Genomic DNA, 19,738 nt, shown 5'->3' on the forward strand with positions numbered 1-19,738 from the left:
TCCTAGGTGGAATGGTCTGTTTTCATCTGCGTTCTTTGTCATTCCTGCCATCATGGCTTTCATGCTGATGCTGATAACACAAGGGTGCAGGTATGACAGAGGCTGCCCAAGGACTGTGTCTATCTCAAGCCTCGTCCCTCCCATTGTGTGGCTGATCTTGCTGTTCCTGGATGGCCAGTACTTTGCCTGTGCAATGACAGACTGGAGTGGCAGGTTTGTCACTGTAGACAAAGCTGCTCCTCAGAAATGGTGTGAGCCAGTCACTGATGATGGCACAATACAGGAACTCATGATTCACTCTCAGGAATTATTTGTAGAGTCTCAGGTGAGAAACATTGATTGTCATTTTTAATATTTGTGGTTTTGGCTGAGGTGTATGATTGATCAAGGAAAGTAAAAACTAGCCTAGTCTAACTAACTAGGCTAAGCTTTACATTTTAATTAACTGCAAGGAAATTCATCCGCATCATCTTCTTCAAAACCTCTATGGCCATGATGACTAGGTCTGGTATGGCACTTTGTGTTTGCCCCTTGGCACTGAATCTGTCTATTCTATATGTCCATGCTTTAGGTTATTGGGATTGCTCTGCTCCTTTTCATCTGTGTGGGACTCGTAGTGTATGTGATCAGAGAGAGCTGCCAGCAGGAAGAGCAACATCCAGGTCGAAATCCACAACACTTATGACATGACATGATTTTACCTTTTGTGAAATTATGGAGGAGGGTTATCTCTCCAGTACCTCAAGACTGCAGTCCATTGGGGGAGTATTTTTATTTATCTTGCTCCTTGACTTTAGCACTAGATTATTCTCTTGGTCATTTGTTTAGAAAGGAGATGCACTTGTGAGTTCTGACGAGTAGTACCAATGACTACCTACTGTACGTTAAATTCAATTATTGTAAGTCACTTTGGATAAAAGCATCTGCTAAGTATGTAATGTATGTATATAATGTAATAAGTCTCTAGTGATGTCCTATACCTGAACATCCACATTACCTTTATAAAAATGTGTTGGTGTTGTTGTTGTTTTTTATATTTTCTGAAACTAATTTCTCTGAGAATTATTACAGGAAATGTTTGGTCAGTGCCTTTATCAACGTTTAGAATATCAAAATGCTCTAAGCTCAAGTTTGTCTGAAAATATTATTTTTTTTAAAGAAGAAAAAAAAAGGTTGCTGCCACAGATGAAAATACTGCTATGGATCCCAAATATAGAGCTTAAAGGATATAGAACATTTTTATGTAGACAAATCATAAAAATAAAAAAAGCATCCACAGAGCTTTTAGAAAGGTGCAGAATAAAAGTGTTGCTTTTCCCCCCAAAAAAATATTTATTTTGAATGTATCTTTTTTTTTTTTTGTGGACGGTTCTGAGATGTCTGAGGTTTGGTTTCCACCTCTAACAAGGCTTGTGAGCCCAAAGTTGTTTTTGTTTTTTTAAATGCATTTAGTTATTATTATTTGTCTACATAAAAATGTTATCTATATCACCTTTAAGCTCTGATTTGGTCCCAGCAGCCTGCTATAAATACATCAAAATTGTTCACGTATATATCCTCACATATGTATTTGTAGGTATTTAGTAACCAATAAAATTATTTTTCCTAAATTTTGATAGATCAATAATTCCAAAAGAGCAAGGATAATGTTTTATATTCGAAACAATTATGTTTTTATTTCACATAATACCCTGGCATGATGTCAGATATCTCTCTTTGTTACTAATCCAGGGGAGTCATACACTATCTGTGCTTACAAACCTCCTGATCTCCAGCAAAGGCTGTGCAGATCTTCCACATGTATTAGTCAAACACAGATAAAACAGACATACAGTAAACTCACAGTGTAATTATAGTTTTCAATGCCTTTGATGTGCACTCTGCATGCACATGGAACCATCATACTCTTGTCTGCGTTGTGTTCAACAGTTAGACCCATGTTAAAGGCTTGCCCAGGGCGGGACTCGAACCCACATTCGACAAGCTCTCCTGCTTGTGAGGCGGACACGTTAACAGTTGTGCCAATAGGGACATCCCCCTTGGAGGGACTGTCAGCGCTCCTTTGAGGAGTGAGTTTCACCGCTACTCTCAGGTTTCACTCGGTTACACACACATCTCTAAGCACATTATGCTGCTATATCAATCTTGCTAACTGTTCTGTAAGCAAGAGACCACAGGCTTGCTACAGGTTTCAGATCTAACCACGTTATCTCGCTCCATGCCTTTTCTATGTGCTTTCACCCTGTCCCCCCGCCTCACTCTGTCCCAGGCTCTGGGGATCTTCCACTCTTTGTATTGCTGAGTAGTTTCTGTTTTCAAGTCACTCTGGTTCATCAGAGGATGTGCAAGGGTCTCATTCATTTCTCCCCAGTTCAAGATCCTATAGTTTGCCAAAAGGAGGAATTAACATAGGCAGTATAACACAAAACACAGCATCTCCACAGGCACCTGGCCTGTTTGTACACTATATCTTATGCCTCTGAACTTTCACCTCTTGTTTTCAGTCGATGTACTTGTTCCTAGTTTTCACCTCTCTTTTTGACAAGTGCGGACATCCCCAGGACAAGAAAACAGAGCGGGCAGAGACTGGTGTTTGCTTTGCTTTGGTGAGTTTGTTGGCATGAGGTTGTGAAGGCTCAGAAGGTCATCCCTGGTGCCGTGAAGGCTCCGAAGGTCATCACCGGTGTTCTCGTACACTCTGCATGACATAGATCTGGTGCTGTGGCTGTGGATGCTCAGGGAACCTCACCGCCTGGCCTGGGTTCCCATGGACTCTGAGAGACTGTTCTCACGGCTCTGACCCATGGGATCAGACCTCGACAATGTGGCACAGGGACTGATGTCTGTAACAAATGACACTGCATCCTGGCTATTGTCCTCTAAGGAGCAGTCTTTGTCATCAGCCTGTTCAGTTCAGGATAGAATGATTATGATCACAAGAGAGTCAAGTGACTGTGGTATGGACACACTCATTCTTAAGCAAAAAAAAAAGTTTATGTGAGAAGGATTGTGATTTTGGTGTGTAGAGGTAGTGAAAACAAATTGACATACAAAGGAAGATCTCTTTGAGGACAAAAGGGTCTCCACCCTCTGGGCAAAAAGCAGGGCCGTCTTCAAGAAGATCTCAGCATCATCCAAAAATAACAGCAACTCTCCAGTCAAATCTGCATGCTTTGTATCTATTACCTATGATAAATTAAGTAGCAGGATCCTCCCCCCAGAAAGTTTGAGCTTCAATCACTTCATTTCCTGCATTCTGGTGATTTTTTAGCCTGTCTGCTGCTATCTAGCTAGTTAGCTAATTTGAATGCCAACACGACCATTTATTTTAGTAATAAATACATGTATTTAATAGCAATACATTTATTTAGTTATTCATTTCCATATAATTTTTGTCAAAGCCAAGGAGCCACTGGAGAGGGGCTAAAGAGCTGCAGGTTGCAGACCCCTGCTATAATATGATACAGCCAGCCAGATGTCACAAAGCAACCATTTCTTCAGACCATTATATTTTATTATCAATATTTGACAGTTTTTTTGATGGGAAATATATGTGTGTATGATTTATATATGTGTGTATGATTTTATTTTTAGAGCTACACCATAATCTATTACCCTAACCTGCATTCATTCATTCATTCATTCATTCATTCAAACTTTATTGCAGACTCAGGATCCAGATAGATAACAACGCATGACATAGAATGCATAAAATACATAATATGGTTAACTAAAGCATTATTAATCCTGCACCCGGTATTGCAGGCTTTCAATTGCTGAGACAGATCATCCATATGAACAGTAGATTAAAAAGAACTGGGGACAGAATTCCCCCTTGTTTGACATCATTGCTAATCCCTAATCCACTGGGCCAACCCCCCATCCACGCTGTAAGATGTATTGCATGACTTTACTTAAAGGAGTAGTAAAGGGAAAATGCATGTTTAGCCCTGTTTTAAGGTTACTTAAGATCATATACAAGGGTTCAGATCAAAACGTTGACAAAACTAGCACTTTTGAGAAAGTCTGATAATTGCTCTACTACCGTTTTGGTCATACAATGGATGTGGGTGGGCAACTTGATAAATCATTCAAAAACATGTTAAACTCTCGATTTCAAAGACAAGAAGCTGACCGTTGAGAGTTTAACATGTTTTTTGAATGATTTTTCAAGGTGCCCACCCACATTCATTGTTTGACCAAAACGGTGGAAGAGCAATTATCAGACTTTCTCGAAAGTGCTAGTTTTGTCAATGTTTTGATCTGAACCATTGTATATGATCTTAAGTAACCTTAAAACAGGGCTAAACATGCATTTTCCCTTTACTACTCCTTTAATAAAAGTGAGGAAACCTGTTGGAAACCTGTTGCCTTAGGAAAATTAAGTTAAGGGACTTATTTTTGTGAGTAGAATATTCACAAGAACACATAATTAAGTTATGTAGAACAACAAAAAGTAGAACAAATTCAGTCGCAATGTCAATAGAGCACCAAAAATCAGTCAGATGGTCAAAGTCAGATGAATGTAAAGTATGTTTCTAAGTTAACAAGGCATCTTATTTACATCATATTTAAGTGCATGTATGAGTATCAGTACCTGGGGGCAGATCTGAGATAGAGGGCAGATAGAGAGGGGAATGATATTCCACAGTCTAGGTGCAACAGTAAAGGTGCGGTCACCCCTGATCTGAAGTTTAGATCACAGGAGAACCGGGGGCCTCAAATTAGATGACCTACAGTACTAATGCAAAAAAAAAGAATACATGTCAAATGTATATCAGTGTCATTCATTTTTCACTTTCCTCTTACAAAAGAGAACATGCCACAAAAACCTCATGCCTGAAATGCATACCAGGGTAACAAGCAACACACCTGCCAGAAGGGCCACAATGACGTCAACAGAGTGATACGCAATCCAGGACATTTTGTTGGACTCTGTCCTGAGATGACTAGCCCCTTTATGTCTCATAACAAACTCTATCCAGAACACTGCTCGGTCCAGTGGTTTCATTGGCTGGTCCTTGTGCAGTCTGGAAAGCCTCTGCATATTCTCTGTGTAAGAGGGCTCATGAAGCATTGTCTTCAAGACATCTGCAAAGATGTTTCTGTCTAATGTGTTTATGTCCACCACTGTAGCAGCTCCCTTTGCTTTCATTCTGGAAAGGTTATCTGCCTGATCAAAAACTAGGGGGAGCCCCACTAAAGGAACACCATGGTAAATAGCCTCCTGAACACCATTGGTGCCTCCATGGGCTACAAAGACCCTAGTTTTGGGGTGTCCCAGAAGGTCGTTCTGAGGCAGCCAGTCCACCAGCAATGTGTTGTTACCCAGGTTGACAGGCCTGGGTCCAGTGTATCTCCAGATGACCTTCTGAGGCAGTTGGGCAAAAGCAGCAGCAATCTCCTCAGCTATGTCTTCAGGAAGCTGTCCCACTAAAGTACCGAGGGACATCATGATGACCCCATGTTCTCCAGAGCTCTGGACAAAGTCCTCTAGATGCCCAGGTAGGGGCTTAGACGGCTTGCACTGAAATCCGCCCATGTAGACTATGTTTGGCATTGTGGGACGGGGAAACTCAAAAATGAAATCATTTCTCATGAGCCAGATATCAGCGTTCTGGAAAAACCATGAGTAATCTACATCAAGACCAAAGTAGCGATGGACTAATGGTTTGTAATTAGGTTCTGTTGTTGATGCCATTAGGTAAGTTCCAATAGTATGAGCTATTACATTTGAGACCCTCTGAGGGAAAGTCATCTTGTCTGTAAACTCTGTTCCTGTGAAAGGACAATATGAAAGAGGCGAGGGGGAAGTTATAAAATGAGCTTCACCTTGAATTGTCCATCTGACATTGTAAACAAGAGGAACATGGAGCCGGTGAGCCAAAATTGTTCCTCCTCCAATGGCAGGATCTGTTAGAACCACGTCATACTTGGCGTTATGAAGAGACCGCATCATCTCCTCATCTTCAAATATCTCAACAATCATTTCACTCACTCTCTTGTGTAACATGAAAAACTTCTCTTGGCTCTCCATCTGCATCTCGATGCGAGACCAAACACGAGACCAAAAGGACAAACCTTGTCTTCGCATTTCCAGTAGTCGGCTCACAAATGTATCGAAGAACTCCTCTTCAAATCCACCTGTGTTGGGGATGATGATGGATGTGTAGAGAGAGGACTTCTCCTCAATGTACCAGGTACCTGCTGGCCGTAACACTGTGATATCGTGGCCTTTGGAGTGCAACTCTTCAATGAGGACTTTCATGTTCACCCAATGGCTACCGTCCATTGGAAACACCAGGATTTTTCCTCCTCCAAAGACATTGGAGGGGAAATCCAAGAGCAGCACAGCACATATGACCAGTGTTGGTTGATACATCTCAATCCTCCAATAGAGATGTGCTGTTATACAAGAAAGAAGAAATCAGCAACACTTTCTTATGTCCTTTCAAATGGAAGTCAATTGTTGGCCTATTTTAGTCTTCTTTTTTTGTAAAACATATGCCATTCCCTAACCAGTTTTTGAATAAATTAATGTTTTTTTCTGTAAAGAGTGATGATCACCAAGACCTTCAAGTGTCTAAATGGTAGTTATTATATCAGACCTGGGGAAACAATGGTGTAAGACCAGCCAAGCCTCTAGAACAACTCTGTTAATGTCCAGGGACTTGCATTGCACAAGCAGACCTCTCATGTTTCTTTTAAATCCTAATTGTTTAATGTTTAAAGTTGAGTGGTAACCTGGTAAAGTACACAGTATTGTATTTTCACAGTACAGTATTTTATATGAAGCACTGTGCATGGAATTTCTTTGTTGTAAAGCACTTTGAGCTGCATTTCTGTATGATGTGCTATACAAATGGTTTTGTAGCAATGTATTAATCATAGTCATCCAAAGTATAAGGAATTGTGTAATTGTGTAGAAGTTGAGTAATTATCCTGTCTACTGCTACTGTAGGTAGTATTTGTTTATATATACACATGTATTATGTTTTATGTAAACCTGTTACATTGAAAATGAGGGCTTGCCCTCAATTGTATCCTCAATTGTATCTCTGAGTACTAAATAAAGGTTATGAATTAATAAATTAATTAACATAAATTATATATACAGTACTGTGCAAAAGTCTAAGTTTAATAATGTTTATAGCTATTTATCTGGGCAGTAAGTGTTCATTTGCTTGTAAAAAACACTATATAATACATTGGAATAAATGCAAATAAACATTAATACAAAAAAGTCATACAATTATATTAAGAATGAAAAACAACAGTAACTGTCCATGGTGTAGGTTGGCAGTCTGCAGAGAATCTGAGGCACTCTGTGAATTAAAGAAAAACCTTTATTGAATCATGGACCAAAATATGAATTTCTTGTTTTTAAAAGAAGTTGGTATTTTGTGTGGCCTCCCTTAGAACACAAAATTCACTTTGGTACTTGCTTTCCAAATTTCTTGCAGGATTACAGATTTTATTATTATTATTATTATTATTATTGATGTTGTTATTATTATTATTATTGTTATTATTATTAATGTTAATTTGTATTGACTGTAATGTTATATAGTGTTTTTATGAGCAAATAAACATTTACTCTCCAGATAAATAGCTTTAAAACATTTTCTTAGGGTGAATTTTGTACAGTACTGTATATTAACACATTCACAGGAGCTCTGATGACACAATGCTCTACCACAAGCAACTGAAATTTCAACACTAGCTTCAACATTGTGAGAACATAACTGTATACTTTTACTCCCAACAAACAACAAGAACAAAACACTTACCAAAAAAGCTAAGTCTTCAACTGACCACAAAAACTCCTGGTTATCCAACCTCCCAACTGACTCACACCTCATTGAGGGCAGTGCAGTGTGTGCACTGATTATGTATGAGAAGTTCATAAATACCCTTTTTGGGTTTTACTTATTTTGTAGCTGGGTACTGTATGTCTTGTGTTAACACCCACCACATCAACCTCAGCATGCTATTGTTGTCAGCTCCTTGTCCTCCCCTGGACCATGGGGGAAGTAACACTCCCCTCTACAGAAAGGAACTGACTAATCGGTGACACCTAATCTGTGCAATCACAACTAAAGCTCCCAAGTCGTGGAATGTATAGTGTTACCTCCTAGCTCATATGAGTCATATGAAAAAGGGTGTCACGTGTCCAAACCATAAGTAACCGAATATTTAATGAAAATAACACAATAAACAACAACAAAATGTGAAGTATCAATGATATCAGTAGTGTAGGGAGTGGATGTGTGGGTAATGGATGGTGAGAATGTTGGATGAATATAACTAATACAACTCATACAAATGAATCTAACCAAGCTTCAACCAAGTTCTGTCAGTCCCATCAAGTTTCAAGTGTACAGTGAACCTGTCGTCTCCCACCAAAGATGTCGTCAGTAGGCTATGTACGGTTGTTGAATGTGAAAAGCAAATTCTCAGCTAATGATTTACGACCTCCAGAAGATCCTGGAGCTACACAGAGTTGGGCCTCAGAACGCCCATAGCCTATTATTAAGAGATCCTCACTGGCCTTAAGCCAATCAGTGATTGCAGAAGTAGAGAGCGAAGATCTGCATTCTATGATGAAATTTCACAGACTTTCCACATAACGGCATGACTAATTTTGTGACAGTTGGACACTATAGCCTTATGGCGCGTTCCAGGCAACCCGTAACTCGTGTTTTTCTGACCTCCTACACGTGAAAATGCTCTGGAATGGCAGTCAAACCCGTAACTTCCCACACGTGAACTCGTACAGATCGATGTACTCCCAGTTGCCGGGTGGGAAGTTACGGGTTTGACTGCCATTCCAGAGCATTTTCACGTGTAGGAGGTCGGAAAAACACGAGTTACGGGTTGCCTGGAACGCACCATTATGCTGCATTCTTGTGGTGTCGGAATAATCTGAAAAATGAGTTCCCGACTGGGAAAATTCACATGAACGCCCCCTCAAGTTGGAACAAGTCGGTGAAAATTTTGGTACACGACTTGCCGACTTGTAATGTCATAGGCAGGAAGTAGCGGTTAAATACGAAAATTACGAAAGTATAGGTTAAATGTTAAGTTGTGGTGGTAATAAACTGTTCATTTTTGTCTCACATGTAATTTGTAAGGTAAGCCATATTGTATTAGGCTGTAGCCCATAGTTGCTGGCCACGTAGAGTGACTCTAGATAGTCTGGGGCCAATCGCTTTGCATTTTACCAGTTTAAAGTCGCACTGAAACGGACGTTTGAGATCATCTAAGTTCCGTAGTTTGACGTATTTCCGACGCAAACAAGCTATGAGGGTGGGACATACGTTTAGAGGAATTTGATTGGAACATTGACAAGTGGACGGGTTTTAAGAACTTTAGACAGATTCGATAGAAGGATAGCGTTGATTGACGGGTGGTTGTTGTGAGATTATTGGCCTAAAATCTAAGGTACCTGTTGTCGTCATTGCACGTGACCTACCGTTTTCCAGGAAGTAAGAAATTATATACTTTGATATAAGATTACAACAAAAGTAGAATTTTGTCATTTTTTTGGCATACATCGTTGAATAGGTGAACACTATGACCAATTATGTGAACCAAATGGGCCAGAATGCTTTTTTCATTTCAGTGCGACTTTAAAGCGACAGTCTGGGGCCAATTGCATTACTTTTCTGGGTCTAAGGCGGGTCTACGGAGTGTTGCATCCGCCGGATGACGGTTTTGGAGAGGCAGGCTCTAGACAGGATCTGAATCTGATAGAGAATGGAAACCAGGGGTGAGTTCAACCCCGACAAAAAGTGCAAAACGTTTATTCTTTTGCTATGCTTTCCAGGTTGAACCACACGTTTTCTCTGTGTTACCCAGTCAGCAACGCGCCACGTTGAGTTCAGCCCCGACAAAACGTTGTAAAACGGTTATTGAAATGGAAATGGTGGTGTGTTGAACAGCCTGTGTTAATGCAAGCGTTGCACCTATGGCATCTGTGAAGATAGGGCGGGGTTTATTTATCAGTCTGCTGATTTGATAACACCTCTGACCCACCAAGCGAGAGAAAACCTACCTCAAAGCCCGTTGCACACCGTTTCACAACGTTTTGAGGAAATATGTCTTTCAACCCAGAAACCGTAGCAAAACGGTGTAGAACGTTTTGAGAGTGAACTCACCTCTTCTCCCCCGAGGAGAGCCTGGTGACGCGAGGTTAATGATAATTGTTCATTTGGTCTATGCCTCCCTCTGCTGTGCATATGGCATTACTGCGCCGTGGTGGACCAATGCATTCAAGTCACTCAAATGAAGCATGAGGTTACAAAGCAAATTCAGAAAGGTTATATCAATGTAAAACATAGGCTATCTAAGATTGAGATTGACATCCGGAACAAATTGCAATGTGATAGGGAGTTATGTCAATGTTAAGTGACTTTATTTAAATTTTGGTGGTGATGTAGGTTAGGCCTAACTTGCTCTGGTTCATAGACAGACATCATCTTGCAGAAGGTCCTATAAAGCTGATGTTCCTATAAAGCTTGCAATTGCTTGAGTTTGTAACGAAAATGGCATTGTTCACCAGAATAACAATTAACATTACCATCAATCAATTTGGACGCAGCAGCTTGCCTATAGGCTACTTCTAACACATTGTCAATTTTAATTGACGTAAGAATAATAATTTCATTTTATTTATAAAGCACTTAATTGTCAGACAATCTCAAAGTGCTGAAATGTCATTGTTTATTTTATGTTCTACAGTAATTTATATTTCAGCTCAAATGAAAGGCCCAACTAATTTTGCTCTCATACACTGTAACTAGCCTCAGAAAGACACATTTTAAATGTCATGGCATGCATTTGTAGAGATGGATTTGTTGGTCAATTGTGCAGAATTGGATCAGGCATCTATATTTTATACGTCTACCAGGTGTACGTTGACTACACCTGTTGTTTTATTTCTGTCAGACGGCTGTGCATGTTCACCTGATCCCCCTCTGCTGACATGAAGCAAAAATGCCATTATACAACAATTTAACAACAAAGCTAGATATTCAGTATTTATATTCATATGTGAATATATGTTCATATGTGAACATGGGGACACTGGTGTAGCCGATTAGTTGTCCGTATCATATTCTTTGTTGTTGCTCTCACTCTAACGTAAGAGATTCAGCCCCAACTGCGCGGTCGCATTCTGCCTCAACTTCCCCTCCCCCGGCCTGGCTTGAGATGAGTGGAAGATGTCGGTTTCGGGGCTGAAGGCCGAATTGAAGTTTTTGGAGTCAATTTTTGACACAAATCACGAACGATTCAGAATCATTGACTGGAAGCCCGATGAGCTAAGTTGTCAGTTCAATGTAACTGGGGAAAAGCTGTTGATAATCCACTGCAACATCACGGTAAGTACAGGCCAGCTTGGTTAGCTCCGCAGAGCTAGACACAGGGTTCGCTACTACCAACGTTACTACCAGTAGGAAGCAACAAAAATGACGAATTCAGAATTCACCAGATCTCAACACAACAAGAAACCAACGATCGTTATAGTTTATTTGCTAATTTACCATAATGTCGGCCCGTTATCTGAATATTTGAATAGCCGTGTCTAGATATTAACTTCATCCACCTTGTTAACGTAGTTTGTGTACGCTTGCTAGCGATGTAGCTAGCATTAGCTAGCGAACTAGTGGGCTAGCTAGTCTAATGTAAAGAACATTCAGCTAACGTTAGGTAGCCTATTTGTGCATAACGTTAGCTATAACGTTATATACAGCGTGATACTGGGCCACCAACACAAACCTTAGCTAACAATGGAGTAACGTTAGCCAAAGTGCTTGGTTGTTTTTTTACATGCAAAGTGCTATTCGCTTACATTCATCCCCTCTTGTGAACGCTGTCTAAACTGGCTAACGTTATATTAGCTTGTCCGGCTATTGTAGCTAACGTCAATGTTAGCTAATCTTTATCATTTTGTTTACAAGTAGCTAACGGTTAGCTAAGGTAGGCTTCCATTACAACAAATAATGTTCAGGAGAGCATTAATGTTTGCTCTAGCTAGCTAGCTAGCTAACTTTAATTTTTTATCGTAACACTGACTGGGGAAGCACAAGCTATTTCGTTATTTTTCTAAACGGATCAATGTTTATCATCCATTTTGAAAATAGGTCAATTTTGGAAATTGGAGCATTTAAAGTGATGCAGAACTGTCAGATCAGTTTAACGTTAGCTAGCTAAAATTATACAAATTAGTGCCGAGCATGGTAGACTAGCGCTAGCTCTCACATGCCATGGTCCTTATGGTAACGTTAATCAGATACGCAGTCAAGCCATTCTCTGGAACGTTTACACATTTCTTGTCCTTGGATGTATGTCAATTAGTCCTTTGCTCTGTTCTTTACAGGAGTCGTACCCCTCAACATCCCCAATATGGTTTGTTGATTCTGATGATCCGAGTCTGGCAGAAGTGCTGGAGCGCTTGGAGGATGTAAGGAAAGGCAACACTTTGGTGAGTCACTAGATTTAATCTACAGGAAGATAAGGTGTAGGTTATGATTCTGTCATCATAATCATGTAAGTCTACCGTATACCCTACACATACACACATTGTAATATCTTTATTTGTGTTCACATTTGACAAATCCTTGAACATAAACAATAATAGATGCACAAGCTCCCTCAATCTCAATGACATACATTTCCAGTCTCAGTCTATGGATACAGGAAACATGCACACAGACACACACATACACACCACATACAGCTGTGTGCCATCATTGTGTGGAGTATCTGAACTCATTCTTGATGATTGGTTTTTATTGCACAGCTCCTTCAGCAGCTTAAGCGCCTCATCTGTGACCTCTGTCGTCTGTACAACCTGCCCCAGCATCCTGATGTAGAGATGCTTGACCAACCCCTCCCAGCTGGGCCCATCAACCAAGAGCGCAAGGTCATTTGGTATTCCAGATCCATGGATGAAATCATAACTGCTTCCCTCACCTTTCAACTTTAAAATGTCTTTCACACTTTACAGCACGGGCCAGCAGACGAGGTGACATCTGAAGAGGAGGAGGAAGAAGAGATGGGAGAGGTGACCATCTAAGATATGATCTGTTTGTTTTCTCTAGTGTTCGTTTGTGTACTTGTTTTATATTCATCTGTGAACTGTGGCAGCAGGACATCGAGGACCTGGACCATTATGAAATGAAAGAGGAGGAGCCTGTGGATGGAAAGAAGTCGGAGGACGATGGAATAGAGAAGGAGAATCTGGCCATTTTGGAGAAGATCCGTAAAAACCAGAGGCAGGACCACTTGAACGTAAGTGCTCATTCGGTAAGGTGCTTTTCTTGTTTACTAGGGGGTATTGGGCACATTTGCTACATTTTTATGGTGTTTAAGGCCAGACAGTTTTGACCACCTGTGTGTTGTTCGATGCAGGGTGCAGTCTCTGGTTCAGTGCAAGCCTCAGATCGTCTCATGAAGGAACTCAGGGAGATCTACAAATCACAGAGTTACAAGACAGGTGAGTGTCTGTACTGCCCTACTGGCTTAGCTGGAGTCCAACTTCTTTAGCCTGATATTGTCGTCCTGATCACATGACTATGCCAGGTTACAACATCTTTTCCAGAACGACTCACCAGTTCAGTTAATAGGCTCTGTGCACCAGCTTCACTACTTCCTGAAAGTCACTTGGCTTCTTTATTTCCTGTCCAATATGATTGGATTAAGTGATTAATCAGGTGTGCGCTGGGTCTTCCGCACACCTGATTAATCACTTAAGCCAATCATATAGAACAGGAAATAAAGCTGCCAAGTGACTTTCAGGAAGTAGTGGAGCTGGTGCACAGAGCCTATTGCCGTTGTGACTAACGTGGTTCGATTGTAGGATGTGAGAAAACACATTTTCTGTGATGTATTTATGTATCAGTCTTATCTTTTATATCTTATTAATTTACAGGTATTTATTCAGTGGAGCTAGTCAGCGACAGCCTATATGAGTGGCATGTCAAAATAAGGACGTAAGTTTTCATGTGCAAATATTTACAAATATAAAACAGACTGAAATATTTGACACTTTTTTTACTCTACCCTTTATTTGTGCTTGTAGAGTCTAATTCTGCTTACATTTTTCAGGGTAGATCCAGACAGTCCGTTGCATAGTGACTTGCAGGTGTTGAAGGAGAAGGAAGGGGTGGACTACATTCTGCTCAATTTCTCATATAAAGTGAGTGTCTCATCTCATTTCAACGATGTCACATGGGACGTTGGAGGCCCCTGAACTAAATTCTAAAGTTCTCTCGTTTTACATTGGCAGGATAACTTTCCTTTCGATCCACCTTTCGTGCGAGTAGTTTCACCTGTGCTCTCTGGAGGGTGAGTTCCCAGTGAGATCTATATGTTTTATTCTGTTCCTCACACGGTTTGGCATATTCTCTCTTACAACGTGTAACCCCCTAACAGAAACAGGCTTAGTCTTCATCCCCCTTTCCCGTTCCCTAATAGATAGTGGCATTGTCCTGGCTTAATGGATCTCCACTCTATATTTCAGCTATGTGCTTGGTGGAGGAGCCTTGTGTATGGAACTTCTCACAAAACAGGTCTGAGTTTAATTATTTTCTTTTGACACTCCGTCCTAACTAAAGTGAGTGAAGAAGCTGAGTTTAGTTATTTGTTGTGTTCTCCCAGGGCTGGAGCAGTGCCTATTCCATAGAGTCTGTTATCATGCAGATTAATGCTACCCTAGTCAAAGGAAAAGCCAGAGTGCAATTTGGAGCCAATAAGGTAACGCAAACACACTACAGGCACACACTAATTTTTTTTAAATGTATGTTAATGCTTTATTTTACAGACCTAGTATCAAGAGTATCTAATGTTGGTGAATTGGGAACATCTTCCACTTCTGTACATCAAGCATTGAACCTAACAGTACTTGTTTGTGTTGCAGAATCAGTACAACCTTGCCAGAGCACAACAGTCATACAAATCCCTTGTGCAGATACATGAAAAAAACGGTAGGTGCATAGAATGATGAAAGGCACATGATTTTCCTTTCGGTTTTTTTGTATATCAGTCAGCATAGTCTCTATTTCCCCTCACAGGCTGGTACACACCTCCAAAAGAGGATGGATAAGGAGCCCCTTCCTGAATGCACTGAGAATATGTCTTTGGGTCAAAATGTTGTTTTCTTTTTGAACTTTTTTTTATCCCCTCTGACTTATTGGGAGCATATCATCTTTCTGGTGGAAACTAACTGGCAAATTCTTCCATCTCGTTGGCTCAATAGACACGTAGTCTCTGCACCACCGTGGGCAAGAGACTACTACGGCATCGCTTTGCTTTCCTTCTCAATATTTTACTGAGGAGAGTGATATGAGAGGAATCAGTGGTCTAACATCTTTAAATATGCTCATTCGTCTTCTCAAAAGCTTTTCTCCTTAAATTGTGGAGAAACGCTGTATTCCATTCGCTGCTTTGAAAAAGTGGGCTTGACAAATCTCTTAAGTGAGAGCCTGTCTGACGCCAAGTAGGCCAAGTCAGAAGAGAAGCCACATGCTCTGTTTTTAGCACAAGCTCTTACAGCCATGGCATGGGATTTTAACAGAAAGATTTTGATTGGGTTTTGAAGGAAGATGGATACCTGAGATGTTAAAGTGATGTGCCACTGATATAAATTCTATCGACTGCTCTTTCTCTCATTTTGTGTAAAATGTACTGGTACAAAATGCAGACATTGTAAAAGAAATATTGTATCCTCAGAATTATACTTGCTGGCTTTATGAACATCCTTGGATCAAAATAAGACAGTTACTAAATGGTGAGGATGCAGAGGTCTTTAAACAGACTGTTTACCACTCCCATGTCTACTAGTGCCTATCTGAGGCATGAGGCCTTTACCCATTTACAACAAATTTTGGGCCAAGTAAAGGCAAACCATTGTAATGTATTGTTGTTGAACTCTGCTGCACATGATATTTTGTGGATGGAGTCACCTGTCTAAAATGTAACTTTTGGCGGAGCTAATGTGATGATTTAGAATGGAGGTATCCCATGCTGCAAGAGCAAAAAGATAGGTCTTAAGAAAAGGAACGTTGAGCATTATGAGGTCCCCTGTTGTAGAATTGTATTGCTTAAATTGGGACGAGGCCTTTTATTTTCATTTGTCATCAACACGCAAGTCCTACAATTGCACAGTTAAGGCACGGTTCTCACCGTGGCCATATCTTAGTAGACTGGTTAGCGAGGCCTTAAAGTGCCCCTAATTTGAAAACAACTGGCTTGTATTTTGTGGATGTACCGTTCACATGACCAATTCCTGTGCCAGATTTGTATTTAACAATCTGCTTAAAAGGTCATAATGGTATGGCGTCCTCCCCTTCTCAAAACACATGAACCTATATTATGCTACGTATTTACAGCACCCCAGGTTACTCTGCGAGGATTGAGTCTTGTTAAGAATCGTCAGAATGGGGTTTGTGTTCCTACCTTGTTAAACCAAGGATATGTTAGGGTAACTCTTTTGGTGTGTATCATGCAAATTATCACTGTATTATATCATTAATCGCTCTTATTAACTGAAATTTAGAATACCCTTACTGTTCGGCGGGATTTTTGACATTCAATGTTACACAGCTTCAGTGCTATATAGTTCCCATGATAATAGAAAATACACTGTATCTGTTCATCTATGAGCTCTTTGTGCAGTTTTGTTTCCTGCCACTTTCTGCAGAAGCGGTGTTGAACTGACAAAACTCAGGTAACCAAACTGTTATGCTCTGGAAGGGATCTACTCATGAATATTGCATTTTAGTTTAAAAAATGGACAAATTAATGTCTTTCTCCTATTTGGGCTCCTGTTCACTCAATGAAACGATTGTTGATAGTCTTCTGTCATGAGCTTTACAATGTGGCTGTGAGCCTGTGTTGATTTGCCTACAATATCAAGGTTTGATGGGGTGGATTGTATTTCTGTTGGGATCAGACAGTTTGACAGGTCTGTTTGCATGATCTCCACCGTGTGCTTTGGCTTGTATCAAAACTGAAGAGCCTTAATACATGGATTAGTCCTCTGCAAAAGTACTATGTTGTTTTTCAGGGTGTGTACGAGGTCTTAAATATCCCTTAGTGGTAAAGGTATTTGCACAAAATGGCAAGAATGTGCCTAGAGAGGTCAGCATAATACAAATGAAGGTCTGCATTCCACCTTTACAAATTAGGGGAATATATTTTCTCCAAGCAAACAGTTCTTCTGTATTGTACAAATGGTGTAAAATGTTTGAATCATAGTTTCCCTGGTCTGTCAGGGCAGCAGAGGGAGTGGTCATTAAATCTCATACGATTTGCAAACAGGTGTGTGCAGCTCCCAAAGCCTTGTCCTGTTACTGACCAGAATAGATGGCTAGTAAGTCACGACTGATGGATCCCTTCAGGGTGTAGCTACAGACTAGTAGAGCCTCTTCACACATCGATGTAACCGCTTCCCTCTGAATGCCAACTCTTTGGTCAGAGGGGGCTTTAAGAGATCATTCACTTTTGATAGTCATGCTGTGGTGAATAGATTTGCACGCTTCTCTGTAACTGGACAGTGTATTGAAAAAGTTAATCTATCCCGATTGTGATTTCAGTTTCTGGCACCACCAGCATTCGGTGGACAGATGATCAAGTTTTGCACCGTTGGCATGCTTTGGTTTCATTTTATTCTTTCCATTTTAAGATACATTTTGAACATGTACAGTAATTTGTAAACTTGCATCAAGTTTATGAATAAAGAATTTTAAGATTTGGGGTCTTCACTTTTGATTAAGTTGATTGAATATACAGAATATTCAGTGACACAAGATGCAACAATAACTGTTTATTATCCATCAGAAAAAATAATAATAATAATTCACAAAAAAGGTATACTTATACTTTAGGAGAAAAAGCCTCATCTGTGTTTGTGTATTACCCAACTGATCAGAGCATGTACCTATATAGTTGTTTTTATCAATGGCAATATCATTTACCTCATCTCAAGTAGTTTATATAGTATATCTACCTATGTTACAGTACATGATACATGAAACAACATACACTGGGGAACTACACAGTTGGGTCAGTTAAGAGATGGCTTTCAAAATCTGTGAACATGAAATGATGAATATAGCTGGCCAATACACAGCAGTTCTCAGTCTCAAAGTCTACAGAGCATTGCATGGTAAGCTAGACAGTTGCAACATCAATAACCACACATACTATACCTTATGTACACATGACACAAGGTTTGGATTGATTCACAAATTCACCATAACCACACGACAATACATACAGAAAAGAAGCTTTTTATGTTCTGTTACCATCTTTGTGCATACTAAACACTTAAAACCCAAAAGCTTAAATAATCTTCACATTAACACAGTGCTTGTTAATACAAATGAATGTGGCAAGTTATCAGGATTATAGATAATGGTTATTTTTGCTGGTGCAATATTTAATCTATTGCTTCCTATCATTTATGTATACAGGCTACCTGTTCTAAGAGATAATGGTTAATGTTAATATCTTTGTTTGTATTGACCCGGCATATCTCCACTGATACTGTAGGATAGTCATCACTCTAGACATTTGCTCCATATTGTATGCAGGTGGATAATTATGGTGAGCACTGAGTCACATTGCACTGTTTGAAAAGTGTTATTGTAAAAACTAATTCCTTCAATAATCAGAATAAGCACATGTAGGCTAAGCTTTTTAAACATATTAGCAACAACAATGAGCAACATAGAGAACTCTTCACACTCTTCATACATCATAGAAAATACACAGAAAATGTCTTTACAAAAATGTAAAAGACAGAAAAGACAAAGAAAAATACTTCATATTCACAATTAAACAGGACATTTCACAGGTTTTGAAATGACGCCTTCATTAACATGTTTCATTTGTACTACATCTTCACATTTGTTTAGAGTCTAATACCATATACTCTTTTTAGTAATATCCATTTATTAATTTAAGAGTCCACTTGTGATTCAAGACACAAAAACTTTTCACTCTGATGAAATGTATGCCGTTGTCTACATGGAAAGAGAGATCAAGCCTCATGAGTGCTAGTCACCAGTATTTTCTTCTGATTCCAGTTTGAAAACGAAAGTTTGCAAATAATACTGTATTCTATTTTCTCATAAATACCATAACACATCTACCCATGTACAAACATTGACAGCCACAGTATGTACTCACTGGTAAAGTCTAAAATCAGGAAATCAACCATGTCATAGTCATCTAAGCATTTGGTTTACAGGGAGGATTTACCAATGGGAATTAACATCCAAAACATCTGACAATACTTAGTCCACCTACTGTAAAACAGTTAATATCTCCAATCAAACACTGAGACTACATTTGAAAAGTATTCATCCCTCAGCCATTCGAGGATAGGAGCAATTTGGTTAATTCTTAAAATTTTACTTGTGGATTTGGAATGTTTAATCTTATCATCAAATCTTAAAACTAAATGTGCTTAATTTGATCATTAAGCAATTGTTCAACTGATAGTCAACAGCTTAATATTAATACCGTAACCATACATTGAGAATATTGAGGAACTCCACATTCCTTATGGTAATAATGGCTAAAAGCCCAGTCTTCAAGTTCTATGGCAATACAACAGAAAGTCTGATGTACCTGTATGTCAAAAGGTTAGGTAGGTTAAACGAGCTAGACAACTATCAAATTTCCTGAGAATCTAAAAAATATAAAATAAAATTCAACATTACAAAAA

At 39.6% G+C, this 19,738-nt stretch overlaps 2 protein-coding genes across 5 annotated transcripts; one reads left to right on the plus strand and one right to left on the minus strand.

The window, feature by feature from the left end:
• Positions 1-4,783: 4,783 nt before the first annotated feature.
• LOC311320614 (UDP-glucuronosyltransferase 2A2-like) lies at positions 4,784-6,310 on the minus strand (the record flags this gene model as incomplete). Its single annotated transcript, XM_084452409.1, has 1 exon — positions 4,784-6,310. The coding sequence occupies exon 1, from the start codon at positions 6,290-6,292 to the stop codon at positions 4,784-4,786; it is 1,509 nt and encodes a 502-aa protein (XP_084308535.1). The 5' UTR covers positions 6,293-6,310.
• Positions 6,311-11,209: 4,899 nt separating this feature from the next.
• LOC311321280 (ubiquitin-conjugating enzyme E2 Q2-like) lies at positions 11,210-17,754 on the plus strand. 4 transcript variants are annotated; one of them, XM_084453225.1, is made up of 13 exons: positions 11,210-11,384; positions 12,383-12,487; positions 12,806-12,928; positions 13,013-13,069; positions 13,153-13,311; positions 13,417-13,501; positions 13,937-13,997; positions 14,113-14,203; positions 14,294-14,352; positions 14,528-14,576; positions 14,665-14,760; positions 14,924-14,990; positions 15,078-17,754. In XM_084453225.1, the coding sequence occupies exons 1-13, from the start codon at positions 11,226-11,228 to the stop codon at positions 15,107-15,109; spliced, it is 1,143 nt and encodes a 380-aa protein (XP_084309351.1). In that variant the 5' UTR covers positions 11,210-11,225; the 3' UTR covers positions 15,110-17,754. The 4 variants fall into 4 exon arrangements, with proteins under 4 accessions (XP_084309351.1, XP_084309353.1, XP_084309352.1 ...); XM_084453227.1 differs by having other exon boundaries at positions 13,153-13,296; XM_084453226.1 differs by having other exon boundaries at positions 13,156-13,311.
• Positions 17,755-19,738: the final 1,984 nt, after the last annotated feature.

Source organism: Borostomias antarcticus, assembly GCF_949987555.1.
Source record: "Borostomias antarcticus genome assembly, chromosome: 18".
NCBI classification, from domain to species: Eukaryota; Metazoa; Chordata; class Actinopteri; order Stomiiformes; family Stomiidae; genus Borostomias; species Borostomias antarcticus.

Coding starts and splice junctions, on each gene's coding strand:
- LOC311321280 (XM_084453225.1), top strand. CDS start 11,226: ATGTCGGTTTCGGGGCTGAAGGCCGAATTGAAGTTTTTGGAGTCAATT. Junction 14,353..14,527: donor TCACCTGTGCTCTCTGGAGG/GTGAGTTCCCAG, acceptor TCTATATTTCAG/CTATGTGCTTGGTGGAGGAG. Junction 14,577..14,664: donor TGGAACTTCTCACAAAACAG/GTCTGAGTTTAA, acceptor GTGTTCTCCCAG/GGCTGGAGCAGTGCCTATTC.